The sequence below is a fragment of the Odocoileus virginianus genome, chromosome 18, assembly GCF_023699985.2.
Source record: "Odocoileus virginianus isolate 20LAN1187 ecotype Illinois chromosome 18, Ovbor_1.2, whole genome shotgun sequence".
NCBI classification, from domain to species: domain Eukaryota; kingdom Metazoa; phylum Chordata; class Mammalia; order Artiodactyla; family Cervidae; genus Odocoileus; species Odocoileus virginianus.
Genome location: NC_069691.1, coordinates 9234024 through 9257188, shown reverse-complemented (window position 1 = coordinate 9257188; position 23165 = coordinate 9234024). Strand labels below are relative to the sequence as shown.

The window sequence follows — 23165 nt, the reverse complement described above, 5'->3', positions numbered from 1 at the left end:
TTCATTTTTATGACTGAGTACTATTTTGTGTATGTGTGAATGTATGTGAGACATCTTTTTAACCCAGTCATCTATTGCTGGACAGTTGAGTTGTTTCCATGTCTTGGCTGTTGTAAGTACTGCTGCTATAAACACTGGGTTGCCTCCGTCTTTATCAATTAGTGCTGGATCATAGTCTAGTTTTATTTTTACTTTCTAAAGGGACCTCCTTACTGCCTTCCACTGTGGCTGTACCAACTTACCTTCCCCCCAACAGTGTACAAGGGTTGCCATTTCTCTGTATGCTAACATCAGTTATTTGTAGACTTTGTGATGATAGGTATTCCAGCAGTGAGGTGATACCTCATTGTGGTTTTGATTTCCATGTCTCTAGTAACTAGCAATACTGAGAGTCTTTTCACATGCTTATTTAGCCTTCTGTGTGTTGTCTTTGGAAAAATGTCTATTCAGGTCTTCCACCCATTTTTTTGATTAGATTGTTTTTTTGATATGAACTGTTTGCATATTTTGGACGCTAACCCCTTGTTAGTCACATCATTTGCATAATTTTCAAAATTAGGAAATGTGAGATTGCCAACATTCCTTTGAAGGTTGTTTTGACTGTGGGTCCTTTGAAATGTCATATGAATTTAAAAATGAATCTATTTCTGAAAAGAATTGGGATTTAATGTGGATTACATTGGATCTGTAGGTTGCTTTGGGTGGTAGTGATATCTTAACAATATTGTGAAAATGCGATGTTTTTCTATTTATATGTGTTGTTTTCTTTATTTCAACAATGTCTTGTAGGACTTGGGGTATAAATCATTCTCCTCTCTCCCAATGGTTTTTTCCTGTCTATTTTGTTGTTTTTGATACTGTTGTAAACGGCTTCCTTGGTGGCTCAGTGGTAAAGATTCTGCGTGCAATAAGATGTGGGTTCAATCCCTGGGTGTGGAAGTTCCCCTGGGGAAGGAAATGGCAACCCACTCCAGTATTCTTGCCTGAGAAATCCCATGGACAGAGAACCTGGCGGCCTGCAGTCCATGGGGTTACAAGAGTTGGACATGACTTAGCAACTAACTAACACAATTGTAAATGTAATTGTTTTCATAGTTTCCATCTTGGGTTAAGTGTATAGAAACAACTGATTTTTGTATTTTGATTATGTATCAAATCCAGCAACATGCTGAATTTCTTTATTCTAGCAGTTTTTTTTGTGGAATATTTTTCTTCATGTAAGATCATGTTGTCTATGAACAGAGAGATTTTTCCTTCTTCCTTTCCAATGTGGATTCCTTTTATTTATTCTTCTTGCCTAATTGCTCTGGCTATGACATTGTGTTGAGTAAAAGTGGCAAAAGTGGACATCTTTACCTTGTTCTGATGTTAGAGAAAGACATATCTTGCACCATTACATATGAAGTTCACTGTGTGCTTTCCATATATGGCTTTAATATCTTGAGATAGTTTACTTTTATTCCTAATTTTTTGAATGTTTTTATCTTGAAAGAATGTTGAAGTTTTTGAATGCATTTTCTTCATCAGTTGAAGTGATCCTGTGTTAGTTCATTCTGTTAATGAGGTGTATTACCCTGATTGAATTCGTATGTTGAATCATCTTTCCATTCCTAGAATATTACATTGAATAATAGTGCTAATTCTTTTAGTGTACCATTCAATTTTGGTTGCTAGTATTTTGTTGAGGATTTTTGGCTCAGTATTCATGAGGGATACTGATCTGTAGTTTTCTTGTGGTATCCTATGCTTTGGTATCAGATTAATGGAGACCTATATGCAGTTTGGAAGTGTTTCCTTCGAATTTTTTTAAAAGAGTTTGAGGAGGATTGGTGTTCTCTTTTAAATGTTTGGTAGAATTCTACAGTAAAACTCTTCTGTTCTCAGCTTTTATTGTTGTCATTGTTGTTGGGATGTTTTTTGATTACTGATGAAATCTCATTACAAATCTGTGCAGATTATGCGTTTCTTTATGATTCATTAGTGGTAGTGTGCATATTTCTAGGAATTTATCCATTTTATCTAGGCTATCAAATTTGTAGATACATAGCTGTTCATAGTATTCTTATAGTCCTTTTTATTTCCGTGAAATTGGTAATATTATCCCCTCCTTCATTTTTCATTTTACTTACAATTGACACTTTAGCACCACAGGGGTTAGGGCTTCAAATCCCCACACAGTCGAAAACCTGCATATAACTTTACAGTTGGCCTTCCATATCTGTGGTTCACATCCTCAGATTCACTGATGATGTAATTCTGAAGTATGTATTTATTGGAAAAAATTCACATACAAGTGTACCCACAAAATGCAGAGCTCTGTTGTTCAAGAGTCAGTTGTATTCCACTCCTCATACATCTTTCCTTTTCTCGTTTGCCTTTCGCATCACTTCATTTCAAAGCTATTTTGTAAGGCCTCCTCAGACAACCATTTTGCCTTTTTGCATTTCTTTTTCTTGAGGATGGTCTTGATCCCTGCCTCCTGTACAATGTCATGAATCTCTGTCCCTTTAATCTATTTCTCACTTCCACTGTACAATCATAAGGGACTTGCTTTAGGTTATACCTGAATGGTCTAGTGGTCTTCCCTACTTTCTTCAATTTAAGTCTGAATTTGGCAATAAGGAGTTCATGATCTGAGCCATAGTTAGCTGTGGGTCTTGTTTTTGCTGACTGTATAGAGCTTCTCCATCTTTGGCTGCAAAGAATATAATCAGTCTGATTTTGGTGTTGACCATCTGGTGATGTCCATGTGTAGAGTCTTCTCTTGTGTTGTTGGAAGAGGGTGTTTGCTATGACCGATGCATTCTTTTGGCAAAACTCTGTTAGCACAAGGCCAAATTTGCCTGTTACTTCAGGTATCTCTTGACTTCCTACTGTTGCATTCCAGTCCCCTGTAATGAAAAGGACATCTTTTTTGGGTGTTAGTTCTATAAGGTCTTGTAGGTCTTTATTGAGCCATTCAACTTCAGCTTCTTCAGCATTACTGGTTGGGGCATAGACTTGGATTACTGTGATATTGAACGACTTGCCTTGGAAATGAACAGAGATCATTCTGTCATTTTTGAGATTGCATTCAGGTACTGCATTTTGGACTCTTTTGTTGACTGTGATGGCTACTCCCTATCTTCTAAGGGATTCTTGCCCACAGTAGTAGTTATAATGGTCATCTGAGTTAAATTCACCCATTCCAGTCCATTTCTCCTCCTGCCTTCAATCTTTCCCAGCATCAGGGTCAAATAAGTCAGTTCTTTGCATCAAGTGGCCAGAGTATTGGAGTTTCAGGTTCAGCATCAGTTCTTCAAATGAATATTCAGGGCTGATTTCCTTTAGGATAGACTGGTTGGATATCCTTGCTGTCCAAGTCACTCTTAAGAGTCTTCTCCAACATCACAGTTCAAAGGATTCAGTTCTTGGGCTCTCAGCTTTCTTTATAGTCCAGCTCTCACATCCATACATGACCATTGGAAAAACCATAGCTTTGTTGGCAAAGTAATGTCTCTGCTTTTTAAGATACTGTCTAGTTTGGTCATAACTTTTCTTCCACGGAGCAAGCGTCTTTTAATTTCATGGCTGCAGTCACCATCTGCAGTGATTTTGGAGCCCCCCCCCCCCCAAATAAAGTCTGTCACTCTTTCCACTGTTTCCCCATCTATTTGCTATGAAGTGATGGGACCAGATGCCATGATCTTAGTTTACTGAATGTTGAGCTTTAAGCCAACTTTTTCACTCTCCTCTTTCACTTTCATCAAGAGGCTTTTTAGTTCTTCACTTTCTGCCATAAGCGTGGTGTCATCTGCATATCTGAGGTTATTGATATTTCTCCCAGCAATCTTGATTCCAGCTTGTGCTTTATCCAGTCCAGCATTTCTCATGATGTACTCTGCATATAAGTTAAATGAGCAGGGTGACAATATACAACCTTGACGTACTCTTTTCCCGATTTGGAATCAGTCTGTTGTTCGATGTCCAGTTCTAACTGTTGCTTTCTGACCTGCACACAGATTTCTCAGGAGGCAGGTCAGGTGGTCTGGTATTCCCACCTCTTTGAGAATTTTCTGCAGTTTGTTGTGATCCACACAGTCAAAGGCTTTGGCATAATCAATAAAGCAGAAGTAGATGTTTTTCTGGAACTCTCTTGCTTTTTTGATGATCCAGTGGATGTTGGCAATTTGATCTCTGGTTCCTCTGCCTTTTCTAAAACTAGCTTGAACATCTGGAAGTTCACGGTTCACGTAATGTTGAAGCCTGGCTTGGAGAATTTTGAGCATTACTTTGCTAGCGTGTGAGATGAGTGCAGTTGTGCGATAGTTTGAGCATTCTTTGGCATTGCCTTTCTTTGGGACTGGAATGAAAACTGACCTTTTCCAGTCCTGTGGCCACTGCTGAGTTTTCCAAATTTGCTGGCATATTGAGTGCAGCACTTTCACAGCATCATCTTTTAGGATTTGAAATAGCTCAACTGGAATTCCATCACCTCCACTGGCTTTGTTCACAGTGATGCTTCCTAAGGCCCACTTGACTTCACATTCCAGGATATCTGGCTCTAGGTGAGTGATCACACCATCAGGATTATCTGGGTCATGATCTTTTTTGTACAGTTCTTTTGTGTATTCTTGCCACCTCTTCTTAATATCTTCTGCTTCTGTTAGATCCATAACATTTCTGTCCTTATTTGTGCCCATCTTTGCATGAAATATTCCCTTGGTCTTCAATTTTCTTGAAGAGATCTCTAGTCTTTCCCATTCTGTTGTTTTCCTCTGTTTTTTTTTTTTTTTGCATTGATCACTGAGGAAGGCTTTCTTATCTCTCCTTGCTATTCTTTGGAACTTTGCATTCAAATGGGTATATCTTTCCTTTTCTCCTTTGAAAAAAGGCAAAATGGTTGTCTGAGGAAGCCTTACAAACAGCTGTGAAAAGAAGAAAGCGAAAGGCAAAGGAGAAGAGGACCACTGTAGACCTGGTTTTTATATTTGCCTATTTATCTGACTTTACTGGAGAACTTTATATTTCTATGTAAGTTCAAGTTAGCCCTTAGCATTCTTTCTTGTTTACTTGTAGGACTTCAAAATTTCTTCTAAGACAGCTGTCCTGGTAACGAACCCCCTCAGTTTTTGTTTATCTAACATTAATATCTTAATTTTACCCTCTTTTTTGCTGACTATAATGTTTGGTTGACATTTTTTTAATTTTAATTCAGTACTTTAAATGTATCATTCCCTTGTTACTTTGCTTGTACTGTTCTGCTGAGAAATCCACTGATAATCTTATTGAGGATCCTTTGTACATGTGAAGTTGCTTTTCTCTTGTTGCCTTTAATGATCTCTTTTTCATTATTCTGTTTCTCGCTTGAAATTCTTGAAATTTGTATATTCGTGTGTTTCCTCAAATTTCTAGCTATTATTTGTTCAAATAAGCTCTATATTTATCTTTCTTCCTTGTGGACTCCATGATTAATGTATTGTATCTCTTCTCTTGGACTCCCATTGTGTATGTATTGACCCACTCAATGATGTACCATAAGTTCCTTAGCCTCTGTTCACTTTTCTTCATTTTTTTCTTTTTTGTTCCTAGTTATTTTCAAATGACCTGTCTTCAGATTTTCTAATTCTTTTATTTTTTTGCTTGTTGAAGACTGCTTCAGATTTTCTCTAGTGAGTTTTCAGTCCAGTTATTCCTTACACGTCTATTGTAGTGTGTGTGTTTTCTACTTTCAAGACTTTATATACAACATCGTATAAGTTTCAGGTGTTCAACATGTTGGCGTGATACATTTGTATATCACAGTATGATTACCACCATAGCTTTAGCTAACACCTCTATTGTGTCACATGCACGTCATTTGTGTGTGTGTGTGTGGTGGGAACGCTCAAGATTTATTCTCTCAACAGTGTTGAATTATATAATACAGTATTTTGGCTGTAGTCACTCTGCTCTGCATTAGATCTCCAGAACTTAATTATCTCCTAGTTGCAAGTTTGTGTTTTTTAACATTTCCACAATTCTCCCACATTCCAATCCTTGGTCACCACTGTTCTACTGTTCCTTTAAGTTTGACTTTTTTAGATTCTTTAAGTAAATTATATCATACAGTGTTTGTCTTTCATTGTCTGTCTTATCTCACCATAAACCCCTTAAAGGGGTCCATCCATGTAGTTCCAAATGAAAGGATTTCTTTTTCATGGCTTAATATTCCCTTTATATATAAACCACATCTTCTTTATCTGTTCATCTTGATGACACTAACTGGTTTTCGTATTTGGGCTTTTGTGAATAATGTGCAATAAACATGGGAATGCAGAAATCTTTCTTGTACCCCTTTTCTTTGCCTTTGGATATACATGAAATGGATTTTCTGAATCATATTCAAGATTTTTTGGTCCCCATTTTCTGCAGTTTGATCATGGTATGCCTAGGGGTAGACTTTTTATTATTTCCCTGCTTGGTATTTTTGGAGTTGCCTGGCTCTGTGGTTTGGTGACTTTATCGTTAATTGCAGAAATTTCTTAGTCATTATTGCTCCAAATGTATACATTTGCTCCTCTCTCTTTTGCCTTCTGGTATTCCTATTATGCCTAGGTTACAGCTTTTAGAATTGTCCTATGGTTCTTGGACATTATTTTATCATTTTAATTTTACCTTTCTCTTTACATTTCAGTTCAGAAGTTTTTATTATTTTATTATGGAAGTTTATCTATTTGGAAGCTTATGTTATTAATATTTACATATCTTTAAATAAGCTTGCTGATTTTTTAAAAAGTATGTGAAATGACTTAAACTTTATTTAAAATGTACATTTTCAGACTTGTTCAGTACTGTAAATTTATGGATAGGACAGAATAGAAATTATCACAGATACATTTTATTTTTATTTCTAATTTATTTTTTCATTGAAGGAAAGATTCTTTAAATCTGTTAGTGCTTTACAATTTTCAAAGGTTTCACATATATGATTTCGTATAATCGCATAATAACCTTTTCTCCCTTCATCTCTATATGGTTGCTCCCTCCTTCCCTCTGCCCACTGGTAACCACTAGTTTGTTCTGTATATCTGTGAGTTTGTTTCTTATTCGTTTTATTCACTCGTTGCATTTTTTTAGACTCCACATGTAAGTAATATACTTTCTCTGATTTATTTCACTTAGCGTAATGCCTTCCAAGTCTGTCTGTGTTGCTGCAAATGGCAATATTTTATTCTTTCTTATGGCTTTATTCTATTTTATGTGTGTATTACATCTTCTTTATCCATTCATCTGTTGATGGACACTTAAGTTGCTTCCATTTCTTGGCATTGTAAATAACGTGGCTTTGAGCATTGGGGTACATGTATATTTTCTAATTAGTGTTTTTTTTTTCCCCAAATATATTCCCAGGAGTGGACTTGCTGAGTCATCTGGTAGTTATATTTTTAGATTTTGAAAAACTTCCACACTGTCTTCCACGGTGGCTGTATCAGTTTACATTCTCACCAACCGTGTACCAGGGTTCTCTCTTCTCCATATCCTTAGCAGGGGCAGTTACTTGTCTTCTTTTTGATGACAACCATTCTGACAGGTGTGAGGTGATATTGTGGTTTTGATTTGCATTTCCCTGATGATTAATGATGTTGGGCGTGTTTTCGTATGCCTGTTGCCCATCTGCATGTCTTCTTTGGGAAAATGTCTATTCAATTCCTTTGCTCATTTTTCAGTCTTTTCTTTTTTGCTGCTGTGTGGCATGTGGGGTCTTAGTCTCCTGACCCGGGGGTCGAGCCTGGGTCCCCTCCATACAGTGGGAACATGGAGTCTCAACCACTGGACCCCTAGGGAATTTAATTTCTCAGTGAGGGGGTTTGATATTGAGTTGTATGAGCTGGTTTTTTTTTTTAACTAATTAATTTTAGTTGGAGGATAATTACAATATTGTAATGGTTTTTGCCATACATCAACACGAATCAGCCATGGGTATACAAGTGTCTCCCCATCCTGAACCCCCCTCCCAGCTCCTTCCCCACCCTGTCCCTTTATGTTGTCCCAGAGCAACAACTTTGGGTGCTGCTTCATGCATTGAACTCACACTGGTCATCTGTTTTACATGTGGTAATGTACATGTTTCAGTGCTATTCTCTCAAATCATCCAACCCTCTCCTCCCACTGAGTCCAAGCGTATGTTCTTTATGTCTGTGTCTCCTTTGCTTGCCTGCATGTAGTATTCTCAGTACCATCTTTCTAAGTTCTGTATATATGCTTTAATCTACAGTATTTCTTTTTCTGACTTACTTCACCTCTGTATAATAGGTTGTAGGTTCATCCATCTTATTAGAACTGACTCAAATGAATTCCTTTTACTAGCTGAGTAATAGTCCATTGTGTATATGTACCACAGCTTCCTGATACATTCATCTGTTGATGGACATCTAGGTTGCTTCCATGTTCTGCTGCTGCTGCTAGGTCGCTTCAGTCGTGTCCAACTCTGCGACCCCATAGACGACAGCCCACTAGTCTGGGATTCTCCAGGCAAGAACACTGGAGTGGGTTGCCATTTCCTTCTCCAGTGCATGAAAGTGAAGTCGCTCAGTCGTGTCTGACTCTTAGCAAGCCCATGGACTGCAGCCTTTCAGGCTCCTCCGTCCATGGGATTTTCCAGGCGAGAAGACTGGAGTGGGTCGCCATTGCCTTCTCCGTGTCCTAGCAGCTGTAAATGGTGCTGCAGTGAACGTTGCTGTATGTGCGTCTCTTTCAGTTCTGGTTTCCTTGTGGTATATGCACAGTAGTGGGATTGCTAGGTCTATGAGCTGTTAATGTATGTTGGATGTTGTCTCCTTATTGGTCTTATCATTTGGAAATATTTTCTCCCACTCAGTAGGTTTGTCTTTGTAGATTCACTTTTTTGCCTTTTTCTTTGCTATAGAAGATGGATCCAAAAAAATACTGCTGCAATTAGGTCTTTAATCCAGGTTGAATTTATTTTTGTATATGGTGTTATAAAATGTTTTAATTTTATTCTTTTACATGTGGCTGTTCAGTTTTCTCAGCACCACTTATTGAAGAGACTGTTTTCTCCATTGTATATTCTTGTAGACTAACTGACTGTAAATATGGGGATTTATTTCTGGACTCTCCTCTTACATTGATCAATGTGCCTGTTTTTGCGCCAGCAGTATACGGTTTGGATGGTGATTTTTTGTTGTTTAGTTGTTTGGTCGTGTCCAACTCTTTGCGGCCCAATGGACTGCGGCACACCAGGCTTCCCTGTCCTTCACTGTCTCCCAGAGTTTGCTAACCATCTCCTGGAGTTTGATAACGATAGCTTTGTGGGACAGTGTGAAGTCAGAGAGGGTGACGCTCCAGCTCTGTTCTTCTTTTTCAAGATTGCTTGAGCTATGCAGGGTCTTCTGTGTTTCCATGCAAAATTATTTGTTCCTGTTCTGTGAAAAATACCAATGGTATTTTGATAGGGGTTACGTTGAGTCTATACTTTGCATCGGGTGGTATGATTAATTTTTGTTTTTTTCCTGAATACAGATCTTGTACCTCTTTGGTTAGATTTACTCCTAAATACTTTATTCTTTTTGATGCAGTAATATATTGGTTTGTTTCTTTAATTTTTTTTATAGTGTATAGAAAAGCAACAGATTTCTGTATGTTAATTTTGTATCCTACAGATTTACAGAATTCATTGATGAACTGCAGTAGTTTTTTGGTAGCACCTTAATGATTTTCTGTGTAGAGTACCATGTCATCTGCAGTGACGATTTTACTTTTTCCTTCCCAGTTTGGATTCATTTTATTTCTTCTCTGCTATGGCTAGGACTTCCAAATCTATATTGAGTAAATGTGGCAAGAGTGGACATACTTGTCTTGTTCTTGATCTTAGAGGAATGCTTTCAGCTTTTCAGCATTGAGTATAATAGTGGCTGTGGGTTTGTCATATATGGTCTTTGTTATGTTGAGATATGTTCCCTCTCTGCTTGCTTACTGGAGCATTTTTCTCATACATGTTGAATTTATCAAAAGCTGTTTCTGCATCTATTGAGAGATTCATAAGGTTTTTATTCTTCAGTTTACTAATGTGCTGTATCACACCGATTATTTTGTGGAGATTGAAAATTCCCTGCATCCCTGGGATAATTCCACTTGATCATGGTGTATGAGCCTCTTAATGTATTGCTTTAGTCAGGTTACTAGTATTTTATTGAGAATTGTTGCATATGTGGTCATTAGTGATACCAGCCTGTTATTTGTTTTTTTTGTGTGTGGTATCTTTGGTTTTGGCTATCAAGACGATGGTGTCTTCATGGAATGAATTTGGAAGTGTTCTTCCTCTGAAGTTTTTGGAGTAGTTTTAGAAGAACAGGCGTTAACTCTAAGTGTTTGGTAGAATTTGCCTGTAAAGCCGTCTGGTCCTGGAGTTTTTGTTTATCGGGAGTTTTCAATCACAGGTTAAATTATAGTACTTGTTGGTCTGCTCATGCTTTCTTTTACTTCCTGGTTCAGTGGAGACTTTCTATGTTTTCAAAGTAGCAGCTTTTAGTTTTCTTGTTCTTTTCTATTTTCTTGGTCTCTGTTTCACTTATTTCTGCTCTGATGTTTATGATTTCCTTCCTTCTGCTAGCTTTGAGTTTTGTTTGTTCTTTATCTAGTTGCTTTAGGTATAAAGTTATGTTTTTTAATTGGGATTTTCCCTGTTTCCTGAGGTAAGCTTGTATTGCTATAAACTTCCCTTATATGACTGCTTTTGCTGCTTCCCATAGGTTTTGGATTGTTGTTTTTTCATTTGTCTCTAAGTATATTTAAAGTTTCCTCTTTTATTTCTTCAGTGATCCATTGACCATTCAGTAGCACATTGATTAACCCTTGTATTTGTGTTTTTTGCAGTTGTTTTCTTTTAGTGGGTTTCTGACCTTATAGCTTTGTGGATGGAAGAGATGCTTGATAAGATTTCAGTTTTCTTAAATTTCCTGAGACCTGCTTTGTGGTCCAACATGTGATCTATTCTGGAGAATGTTCTATGTTCACTAGAAAAGAATGTGTGTCCTGCCGCTTTTTGATTGAATTCTGTCTGTATATCAGTTAAGTAGATGCGGTATAGTCTGTCCTTTAAGTCCAGGGTTTCCATTTTGATTTTCCGTCGGGATGATCTGTCCATTGATATACATAGGGTTGTTAAAATCCCAACTATTATTGTGTTACTGTTGATGTCTCCTTTTTCATCTTTTAAGATTTGCCTTATATATTTAGTTGCTCTTCTCTTGGGTGCACATATATTTACACTTGTTTTATCTTCTTCTTGGTTTGATCCTTTGATCAGTATGTAATGTCCTTTTCTGTTTTTTGTAGCAGTTTTTAAAAAAATTTATTTTAATTGGAGGCTAATTAGTTTATATATTATTTAATATATTGCCATATATTCACATGAATCGGCCATTGGTGTACATGTGTTCCCCATCCTGAACCCCCTCCTACCTCCCTCCCCATCCCATCCCCCAGGGTCATCGCAGTGCACCAGCCCCGAGCACCCTGTCTCAAACATCAAACCTGACTGGCGATCTATTTCACATATGATGATAATACACATGTTTCAGTGCTATTCTCTCAAATCATCCCACCCTCGCCTTCTCCCACAGAGTCCAAAAGACGGTTCTTTACATCTGTGTCTCTTTTTCTGCTTTGCATATAGTGTCATCGTTACCATCTTTCTAAATTCCATATATATGCGTTAATATACTGTATTGGTGTTTTTCTTTCTCACTTACTTCGCTCTGTATAATAGGCTCCAGTTTCATTCACCTCATTAGAACTGATTCAATTGCATTCTTTTTAATGGCTGAGTAATATTCCATGGTGTATATGTACCACAGCTTCCTTATCCATTCGTCTGCTGATGGGCATCTAGGTTGCTTCCACGTCCTGGCTATTATAAACAGTGCTGCCATGAACATTGGGGTGCACGTGTCTCTTTGAATTCTGGTTTCCTCGGTGCACTGCTGGGTCATACGGCAGTTCTATTTCCAGTTTCTTAAGGAATCTCCACACTGTTCTCCATAGAGGCTGTACTAATTTGTAGCAATCTTTAAAGTATTTCATGTGATATAAATATTCCCAGTTAGGCTTTCTCTTGATTTCCGTTTACATGAAATACCTTTTTCATCCTCTCTCAAGTGTGTGTGTATCTCTAGATCTGAAGTGAGTCTTGTGTAGTGGGTCTTGTTTCTGTATCCATTCAGCTGCTCTGAGTCTTTCAGTTGGAGTGTTTTCTCCACTTATATTTAACTTAATTATTGATATGTATGTTCTTACTGTTATTTTGTTAGCCATTTTGTATTTGTTATTGTAGGTTTTCTCCCTTTCTCCCCTTCCCCCCCACCCCCCCTTTGTTCTCCTGTGATTTGATGAATATCTCTTGTGTTATGTTTGGGATTCCTTTTCTCTTTTGTGTGTATATCTATTATAGACTTTTGGTTTCTGGTCACTGATGTTTTTGTGCATAGCAGTCTGTGCAAAACATAATAGCCCAAACATCCCTACATGAGAAAGGAAATACTTTTAAGTCCAGAAAGTGTGGAGAGTCCCATGCATGATCAACCCAAGGAGGAACTCACAGAGACATGCATTAGTCAAACTGACAAAAATTAGAGACATTGAGAAAATACTAAAAGCAACAAGGGAAAAAACCACACATAACCTACAAGGGAATCTCTATAAGGTTATCCACTGATTTTTAGGAGAAACTCTGCAGGCTGGAAGAGAATGGCACAATATATTCAAGGTGATTAAATGATAAAATCTACCTTCAAGAATACTGTACCCAGCAAGGCTCTCCTTGAGATTTAATGGAGAGATCATAAGTTTACAATCAAGCAAAAGCCAAAAGAGTTCAGCACTGTAAAACCAGCCCTACAGCAGTTGTTAAAGGAACCTTCTTTAGGTGAAAAAAGAAAAGACCATAATTGAAAACAAGAACATTATTAAATGAGAAGGTCAGTGGTAAGGGCAAACAGACAGTAAAGGTAGGAAGTCATCCACACACACAAAACTAGTAGGGAGGTTTAAAGATAAAAGTAGAAAAATTATCTGCCCACAGTAAGCTGTTGTTGTTGTTGTTGTTTAGTCGATCAGTTTTGTCCAACTCTTTTGTGACCCCATGGACTCTAGCCCACTAAGCTCCTCTGTCCGTGGAATTTCCCAGGCAAGACTACTGGAGTGGATTGCCATTTCCTTCTCCAGGGGATCTTCCCCAGGAATCAAACCTGTGTCTCCTGCATTGACAGGCAGTCTTTACCACTGAGACACCAGGGAAGCCCACAGTAAGCTGTTAAGGGATACACAAAACAATTAGATACAAAACAAGGTATGAAAAATAGTCATCGTGAAGGGATACAAAAGGTAATTAGATACAAAATTTAGTATCAAAAATAGTCATTGTGCAGGGAGGAGAGTGCAAATGCGTGTCTTTAAAAAATGCATTTGAGATCAGCAACTTAAAACAGTTGTATAGATTGCTGTGCAAAACTTGTCATAATCAGAAAAACCCAAAATCTAAAATCACTTGTACTTTAAGTGGTACTACTAATATCTAAATTTAGTTTTATATGTGGATATTAACTTTGGACAAATTAAATGTTGTTATCTCTTAATTTTTCTTCAGTGTCATGTATTTTTCATTTTGTTGCACTGGAAGCCCTTTTAAAATTTGTTAAAATTTATTTGATAGAAATATTTTTTCTATCAAGTTTAATTTTTAAACAGTATATAGAGATATATAACATTATAGACTTAAAGCTATTTATTTAGAGGAGATACATTTTAATGTAAAATAACATTTACAATATAATACTTTTTCCAGTTGTACTGAGTAATTCATTTTATGTCTGTGTAGTATATTGATTTACAAAAAATTCAAAGCTGCCAGTTCAAAGAATTAGCTATAAATGGAAGGTTTAAGCTCTACTGTTGAACATTGCAGTAGAAAAAACTGTGATACTCCTTATACCTATGTCATTCACCCAATATGTATTGGTCAGTACCCCAATATATTAACGTTTGTTTCTAATTGTACAAGTCACTTCTATTAGATGTTCATTGATGTTTATTTCTTGGTGTTTTCCCCATATATCATGTGAACATCTAGACAACAGTTACTCATATTCAAATTACTGCTTAAAAGTGAAGGCATTCATTTTCTATAGCAGAATCAAAACAGAGCAAGATAAGACAATACTCAGTATCTCTAGGAAATCCTTATTAATCTCACATGGATGAATTAAAAATCTTTCCAATTGCTCATTGCAAATATACTTAAGTGCAGTAATTTTTTCCAGTAATTTCTTACATCATGCTATGTTGGTAGATTCATATTATTTGTATAATTTTGATGACAATGTATTCATTTTCCTTGAGCTACAGCTGTATAGGTCAGAACTTACAATAAATGATGTTTGCTCAAACATAGACTCTTAGACTAAGTTGAAGAATGAAGGGGAGCCAACAATTACAGTTGGATTCTGTTTCTATTTACATTTTGATAACTGTTTTCCTTAATAGGACATTCAGGAGTGAAGTATACCTACCTTGTTAAAATTAAGGTTATTTGAATATTTCACTTTTAGTTTTTTATTGGTTTTCTTTTTTTTTCTTTTAGGAGCTGTGGCCCTGAAGAATCTTGAAATTAAAGAAAATGCCCTGGTATGTTTTGACTATAAACACTTTCTTATGTTAGGTTACATGAACAGGTTACATTTAGGTTACATGAACATCTTCCTGATTTGTTATCTTAAATTATTTAAGTTTAAGAAAACTTTTAAAAAATAATTTTTCTGAACTGTGAATTTTGCAAAATGGACTTTGAGTCTCCATAGAAATACAGCCTGACTGTAATTTCCCCCATTAAAAATATTTATAAAATTTCTCTCTTCCTGTATGCTTTCATTTTAGATTTTTAACTTACCTCTCCAGTCATCTTCATTTTTTTTTTCCTGGTACCATTTTAATTATATATCTATTTTTGCCATAGAATACAGTGGCATTAACAGTGTTGTGCAACCATCATCAGTATGTGTTTCTGAAACATTTTTATTACACTAAGGAAAGCTTTGTCACCAGTAAGAAATAACGTAACTCCCCATTCCCTTTCCCCATTCACCCTGCTAACTTCTGCTTCTATTAATTTGTCTATTCCAAGTACCTCATATAAATGGAATCATGCTATGTTTGTCTTTTTTTAATCTAGTTTACTTAGCGTAATTCCTTTAAGGTTCATCCATGTTGTAGCAGTTATCAGGAAATCACTCCTTTTTATGAAGGCTGAATAGTATTGTATGTATATACTGCATTTTGTTCACTTATCTGTTGATGTACACTTGGGTTGTTTTTGCCTCTCTCTCTTGTGGATAATGCTGCTATTAATATTAGTATTCGTGTCTGTTCAAATCCTAGCTTTCATTTCCTTTGGGTAAATACTTAGGAGTGAAATTGATGGATTATTTGGTAATTTTATGTTTAGCCTTTTTAGGACCTCCCACACTCACTCAGTCCGTAAAGAATCCACCTGCAATGTAGGAGACCCGGGTTTGATTCCTGGGTTGGGAAGATTCCCCTGGAGAAGGAAATGGCAATACACTCCAGTATCATTACTTGGGAGACTCATGGATGGAGGAGCCTGGTGGGTTCCAGTCCGTGGGATCACGAGAGTTGGACGCGGCTGAGCCATTAAGCCGCCACCACGCTGTTTTCCGTAGCAGTTGAACTACATTATGTAGGCACGCCTTGGGGAATTTGTAGGCTTGTTTCCAGTCCACTACAGTGAAGTGAGTACTGTCACAATAAAGCAAGTCACAGAATTTTCTGGTTTCCCAGTGTTTAAATGTTTACACCATGTATGTGCCCAGCTGCTCAGTCACGTGTGTCTCTCTGCAACCTGATGAACTGTAGCCCACCAGGCTCTTTGTCCGTGGAATTTTCTAGGCAAGAACACTGGAATGGGTTGCCATTTCCTACTCCAGGGGATCTTCCCAACCCAAAGATCAAACCCGTGACTCTTGGATCTCCTGCATTGGCAGGCAGATTCTTTACCACTGTGCCACCTAGTCTAAAAAACCAGTGTACATACATCAGTTAAAAGTTTAATGCTGTTGGGAAAGTGGCAGATAGATTTCCTTGGTGAAGAATTGCCACAAACCTTCAATTTGATTAAAAAAAAAAAAAGACAAAACCCCCCCCAAAAAAAAATCAGTATCTGGGAAGTGCAACAAAGTAAAGCACAATAAAATGAAATATACCTGAATTCGCACCATCAGTATATGAATTCCAATTTTCCATATCCTTCATAACATTTACTTTCTGTTTTTTTTTGATAATAACTATCCTAATCAGTATGAAGTGGTAAATCTTATTGGTTTTCCTTAATACTTTTCTAATGATTAGTGAGGTTGAGCATCTTTACATGTGCTTGTTGACCATTTTTATATGTTCTTTGGAGAAATGTCTATTGAAAAGCATTGCTGATTTTTTAAAATCATGGTTCTTTTTTTGGGGGGGTGCACTTTGGTTCTTTACATATTTTGGATATTTCCCCTTGTCAGAAGATATGATTTGCAAATACTTCCTCCCATTTTGTGGGTTGTCTTTTGCTTCTGTTAATGGTGTTATATACAAATATTTTTTATGTAAAAAATTAAATTTTGATGAAATTGAATTCATCTTTTTTTAATTGTTGCCTGTGCTTTTCATGTGATATCCAAGAAATCACATGATTTTGTCTTCTTCTTAATTTTTTTTTTTAAGCCTTCATAGAAAAACTTTATTGGAAAGGAGGGAAAACTACCAAGATATGAAAGAAGACAAAAATAAAAAAAGTTCAGACATAACGTGTATGACCTTGGTTTAGTGGAAGCGGAACCCTTTGGTGGTTTGTAGTCAGTGACCTGTATTTTCACCTTGTGGCACTGCTGCTGCTACAGCTAAGTCGCTCAGTCGTCCGACTCTGTGCAGTCCCGTAGACGGCAGCCCGCCAGGCTCCCCCGTCCCTGGGTTTCTCCAGGCAAGAACGCTGGAGTGGGTTGCCATTTCCTTCTCCATGAATGTTTTATTGTTTTAGTTCTTACATTAGACCTTTGGTTCATTCCGAGTTAATTTTCATATATGGTATAAGATAAGGGTCAACTACATTCTTTTTGCAAGTGGATATCCAGTTATTCTAGTACCGTTTACTGAAAAGGTTGTCTTTTCTCCCATTGAATGAGTAGAAATTTATTTGAGGATAGTTTTTTGCACCAGTGGTTTAGTTTCCCTTCAAATACAAACTGACAGTGAAATTTCCCACTTCCTTTTCTTTTTCAAGCAGCGTAAAAGCTGTAGTGATTCTGGTATGAGTAACTTCGGTGGTCAGTATTTCTGTAGAATCTTTCGCTGTTTAAGGTGATCAGGCTCTGAATTTTATGGATTTGAAGATATTGCAGTTATGTATTTAGGAACTTAAATAAGTATTGAAGGTAAAGAGAAGGTGTAAGTTAACTTAAATCCCTTAAGTAATTTTGGGAAGAAAAAATTAGTTACGTGTTTTGCAAACTGTGTATGTACTAAGATTTTACATATATTTTTTTTGTAGAGTCAACTGGATGTACCATTTAAAATTAAAGTTGGCCATATAGGTAAGCTGTCTTTATTATTTGTATGTCCCCCTGTTAGACATATAACCAGAATAATATGTCTAATATCTCTATAATGTGATCTTTATAATGTTTCTGAGCATAAATTAAAAGAATCATGTGTTTTCATGTATATAAAACTTAGTTGTGTAACTTAAAATGTGTTGTGGTCCACATATCCCTTGGTGAATACCTGTGAAGTACTTTTAAAAAATACTTGGTTTTAGCTGTACTGGGGCTCGGTTGGTGCAGGCGAGCGTTCCCTCGTTGTGGTGAGTGGGAGCTGCTCTCTAGTTGAGCTGTGAGGGCTTCTTGCAGCGGTTTCTTTTGTTGTGGAGCGCAGGCTGTAGGGCGCGTGGGCCTCAGTAGCTGTAACATGGGCTCAGTAGTTAGCACTTGTGGGCTCCAGAGTGCAGTGTGAGCTCAGTAGTTTTGGCACACATGCCCAGTTGCCCGATGGCATGTAGTGTCTTCCTGGACCAGGGATCGAACCAGTGTCCCTTGCATTGCAGGGTGGATTCTTAACCCCTGCCACCAGGGAAGCCCCAATACTTGTGAAATTATACATCTTGTTAAGTGTTGAAATGAGTTGAGATCCAAAGCATTAAAACTAATGGAGAGCCTGACTGTTTCAGTTTCTTAAGTCTGACTAGTTATCATTGCTGTGTTCTGATTGGCCATGGATAAGTGGCATAAGGAATTGGGTCTGGAGCCTCCAGGCAGTGTGGTCAGGAACCAATCAAAAACCTGGTTTCCGTTCTGCTAGTTTTCTAGGAAACACTATGCTAATTTTCATGTATTACATTTCCAGTTTCTGTAGTTTACGTATACAGGTTGAGCAGAATATACTGGCTCAATATACTAGTTGAACAGAAATTGATTCAAATGTGTTTAATAAAGACATATATGTTTTATTTCTTAAATTATTTCAGTTTATTGTTTTAACTTTATTGTTTAAACTTTATTGGTTTACATATTGTGCAAGATGATAGTATTATTATTTGTGACTTAAAAGCAGTGTTATGCAGATAATTAGTGTAGAAGAATTTATATAATGTTATTGCAGTGTATTGGTGTCACTTGGAGAACAAGGTGTTTTGAAAGCTTACATAAATTACCTGATGAAAATCTCCACAATTTTGTGCTCTTGTAGTTGGTATTAGACCATATGCCAAAGAAACTTTTTTCATTTACATTGCTAGGACTCTAATTCTGTTTTTTCTTCCTTTTGCCCCCATAATTTAAACACTACTTAGTATAAATGGAGAAAATGTCACCCATTACTTTTCCACCTAATATATTTATTTTTGCAAATTTTTATATGGTTTTTTACATGTGAACATCTTGACTTAGAATCATGGTGTATGTAGGATTTTATATATTTTTCAATTAGCATTTAATAAAGTTTCCTCATAATGCATATTGATTTGACCTCCCTTATTTCTCAATATTGCATATTACAAAATTTGAACAATGTAATCTTATATTTCTATTGGTCCACAAATTTACAGTAAACATTTTCATATACTTTTTGAAAGTATTCTGAAAGTCACTGAATTTTATAACTATGATCATTGTAAATCACTGTATATAAATTTAACACCTATTCTAGAAAAATATATAAGGACAGTAGGTAGACTTGCTTTCCTTTAGTGCCTTCATTATTTCTGTTCTTTTTCTTTTCTGATCATGTTTAAAAATGATGACAGTAAATTTTCAGTGTTAATATAAGGTGGTAGAAAGTACACTGATACATAAGATAATCTTGAGAATCATTTAAGGTGCATTTGCATATCTCTGTCATAGAAACTGCCATTTTTAAATATCATTATTATTTTTTCTTCTAGACAGTAAGTTTTTTGAGAAGTGGATTTAATTTTACAATTTTAATTTCATCATATCTTCACTTAGCACAATACTTGGCTTATAATAGGAACACAGTCTGCTAAATGAAGTACACATTTTCAAATGAGTGATGTAGTGGTCCAACCAGTTTTATAAGAACATATTGTCCCCTTGCCATTTATAGGGGTTGTTAATCTTACTGATCTTTCAAAGTTTTTCTCATTTAAGATGCAGAATTACATACATATCAAATATACTTACATACTTTTAAAGTAATTGTTTTCATGTGGAAGATTTTTAAAGTACCTTCTTATGTATTTTTTCCGATTTTTCTAAATTTTCTATAAGAAGCCTTCCCTTCATAAGGAAGGAAAAAATGATTTGGTTTAAAACAAATGCTTAGTGGTACAAATGGTATATTGTTAGTACAGAAATTTAAAATGGTCACCATCTTCTCTGATTTTAAAACTTAGAAAGCTATTCCTCTTTTAGAAGTCAGGTAGTTTATTTTTCTCTAAGTTAGTATGGAGAAATCTTTTTCTTGATTTGGCACTTTTTAAAACATGGGATTTTGGACTTATATACTACAGTTTGTCTAAGTATGTATTACTGTTTTTCAGTCACTAAGTTGTGTCTGGCTCTTTGAGACTCCATGGACTGCAGCACGCCAGGCTTCCCTGTTCTTCACTATCTCCTGGAGTTTGCTCAAATTCATGTCCACTGAGTCTTTGATACCATAGAACCATTTCATCCTCTGCAATCCTCTGCTCCCCTCTTCTCCTTTTGCCTTCTGTCTTTCCCAGCCTCAGGGTCTTTTCTAGTGAGTTGACTCTTCACATCAGGTAGCCAGAGTATTGGAGCTTTAGCTTCAGCATCAGTCCTTCCAGTGAATATTCAGGACTGATTCCTTTAGGATTGACTGGTCCAGGCAGTCCAAGGGACTCTCAAGTCTTCTCCAGCACCATAATTCAAAAACATCAGTTCTTGGGTGCTCAGCCTTCTTTATGGTCCAACTCTCACATCTGTACATGACTACTGGAAAAACCGTAGCTTAGATTATATGGACCTTTGTTGGAAAAGTGGTGTCTTTGGTTTTTAGTACACTGTCTAGATTTGTCATGACTTTCTTTCTAAGGAGTTACTGCAGCAATGATGGATTTAGTAAGTCTTTTCCTTCCCTGATCATGACAACTGATTTTAAACTTAGAGATCCATACTTTCTGAAAAACTTTTTAAATGTTAAAAACTATTTTAAAAGTTTTCTACATATACTAAATACATAAAATACATAATACTAGAATTAGTAGTATAATGAGTCCTTTACATCATATTCTTTAGTTTAAGAAATCAAATGCTTTTAAAATACTTTGCTGTTGAGTTGTAGCAAAATATCTTTATTAGTTGAAATGATTTTCTAATATTGCTTAGGATCCTTGATTATTACCATAGGAATTTATGAGTACATACACTTATGATAATCATACTTATGTAAATATTATATATATACAAATATGTACATTTGTGTAAAATATCTACATAAAGTATACTATATAAAGTATGTAATCTACCTTTTTATAGTATAAGAAAAATATTTCTTAGAGATTTTGAGTAATAATTGGTACAAATCAATCTTATTTTATCGAGGATTGTTGATTAACGGAAGGATAACACTGATATGTTTGTGGTACATATCACCACAGTAGAAGCTTTTAAATATTTAGAATATTTTTAAGTAGATTTTCCAACAATACTAATACAAATAATTTCAAATCATCACTAAAAAGACTTTTAGTTTATTGTTGTAAAATAGCTTTCTATAAAGTTAATGAGCTCATAAGGTCAAAAACAACTTTGTTATCTCCTTTAGTGCTTGATAGAAAATAGGCTGATAGTAAATCAAGATTGAAAGAATAATATTTTTTATTTTTTTTCATATAGGTACTCTTAATCTTAAAATTCCATGGAAAAACCTTTATACCCAGCCAGTTGAAGCTGTGTTGGAAGACGTTTATTTACTCATACTGCCCTCTTCTAGTAAGTCAAATTTTAAACATTATCATTTCAACTATTCCTTTTTTTAATGTGGAAAAATCTTTATATTTGATAATTATATTTGTTCAAATAATTTTGGTGAATTTTTTGAACTTTTTTAATATTTAAATTTGTTACTTGATAATATAAAATAAATTGGTTTTTACCCTCAATTTTTGCAAACTTTGAATTAGTGATTATTTTCCAGGATATTTTTTGGAATGAGTATATTTAAGGTAATTAAGAGTCTTCCTTTTTTATACTTTCTGCAGGAATAAAATATGATCCTATAAAGGAAGAAAAACAACTCTTTGAAGCAAAGCAACAGGAATTGAAAAGAATAGAAGAAGCAAAACAAAAAGTAGCTGATCAAGGTAACAAAACAATCAGGATGGTAATAAGAAAAGCAGAAAAGAGCTAAATATTTATTACATTACTATATTATTTTCTTCTGGAAGCACTGAGATTACTTTAAAAATATTTACAAGATAGTCTTATTACAAGAATTTTAATGTGTTTTCTATGTTTTATCATGTTTATAGAAATTAACCTTAGTGCAAATAATATTCCAAACCTAAAACGGTGAGGTTAGTTTTTAAGTATAGTAGTTAATTTCATGAAGTATTTTTTTTTTTTAACCTTTCTAGTCTTTTCTTCCTTACTCCACTTTGATCAGTTCTTCACCTTTTGGAAATAGTTTCTTGGTCTATTTTTCCAAATCTGTTTACCCTCTGGCGTCACATACATTCCTGTTCAGCTGAGACCAAAATGGTCCATTCCTTTAGTCCCCTTCTTTTGTCAGTATGAGAGATGCCCTGCAGGGGTCTAACCCCCTCCACTTCCTGCTGTTGACGGTGATGGAGAAATGGTGGGAGTTCTTCATACAACCATCACCGTCTGCACTCCGGCACTCTGACTCTTAGCTTTTCCTTCTAGTGAAGCTTTCTCTTTGACATGTAAATATGCCATAGCTCTCTTATCTTTCAACATCAAGTCATGTTCCTAGCATCAAGTCACATGACTTGTCCTGTCCTTGTCCTCTGGTTAACTTATGCTCCTCCATCCTTTGATAGCTAAGCATCTTAGAAGAGATGTATGTGTACTGCTCAAAATGTCCTTGCCATTAACTTACTTTTTAAATAAAAAAATGGAATAATAAACCATTTACTGGTTGACAAATTGGTAAAAAAAAGGCATTAAAGGAGATTTACCACAATTCCTGGCAGTACTTCTTATGTTTTCATCTCTATTGTCTTTCATCCATACCCTCTTCCTATTTTTTAAAAAAAATCTTTTTATTGTAGTGTTCATATAAAATTTGCCTTCTTAACAACTTTTAAGTAGTTCAGTGGTATTAAATACATTTATTGTATTGCATCCAGTACCATCATCTCTCCCCATATCTCTTTTCATTTTGTAAAATTGAAAGTTTACACTTGATAGGTAATAACCCACCCATTCTTCCTCCCTTTACCCCCAGACCCAGGCAACTGCAATTTTGCTTTTTGTCTGTTTGATTTTGACTGTTCTGAGTAATCATGCAAGTGGAATCATATGGTATTTGTGTTTTCTTCAGTGGTTTATTTCCCCATATGAAGTATTATATCTTCATAATGTTGGACACGACTGAGTGACTTTACTTTCACTTTGTCTTCAGGGTTTATCCGT

At 35.8% G+C, this 23165-nt stretch overlaps 1 protein-coding gene across 4 annotated transcripts in view; it reads left to right on the top strand.

Moving 5' to 3' along the window:
- The window catches only part of VPS13A (vacuolar protein sorting 13 homolog A), a 253635-nt gene that overhangs the window by 5690 nt on the left and 224780 nt on the right, over positions 1-23165 (top strand). For all 4 annotated transcript variants that reach the window (XM_020879716.2, XM_020879717.2, XM_020879718.2 and 1 more), the window contains exons 2-5: positions 14618-14661; positions 17582-17624; positions 21405-21500; positions 21770-21871. In XM_020879716.2, the coding sequence (XP_020735375.2) occupies positions 14618-14661; positions 17582-17624; positions 21405-21500; positions 21770-21871 (285 nt within the window). The remainder of the gene's footprint in view (positions 1-14617; positions 14662-17581; positions 17625-21404; positions 21501-21769; positions 21872-23165) is intronic.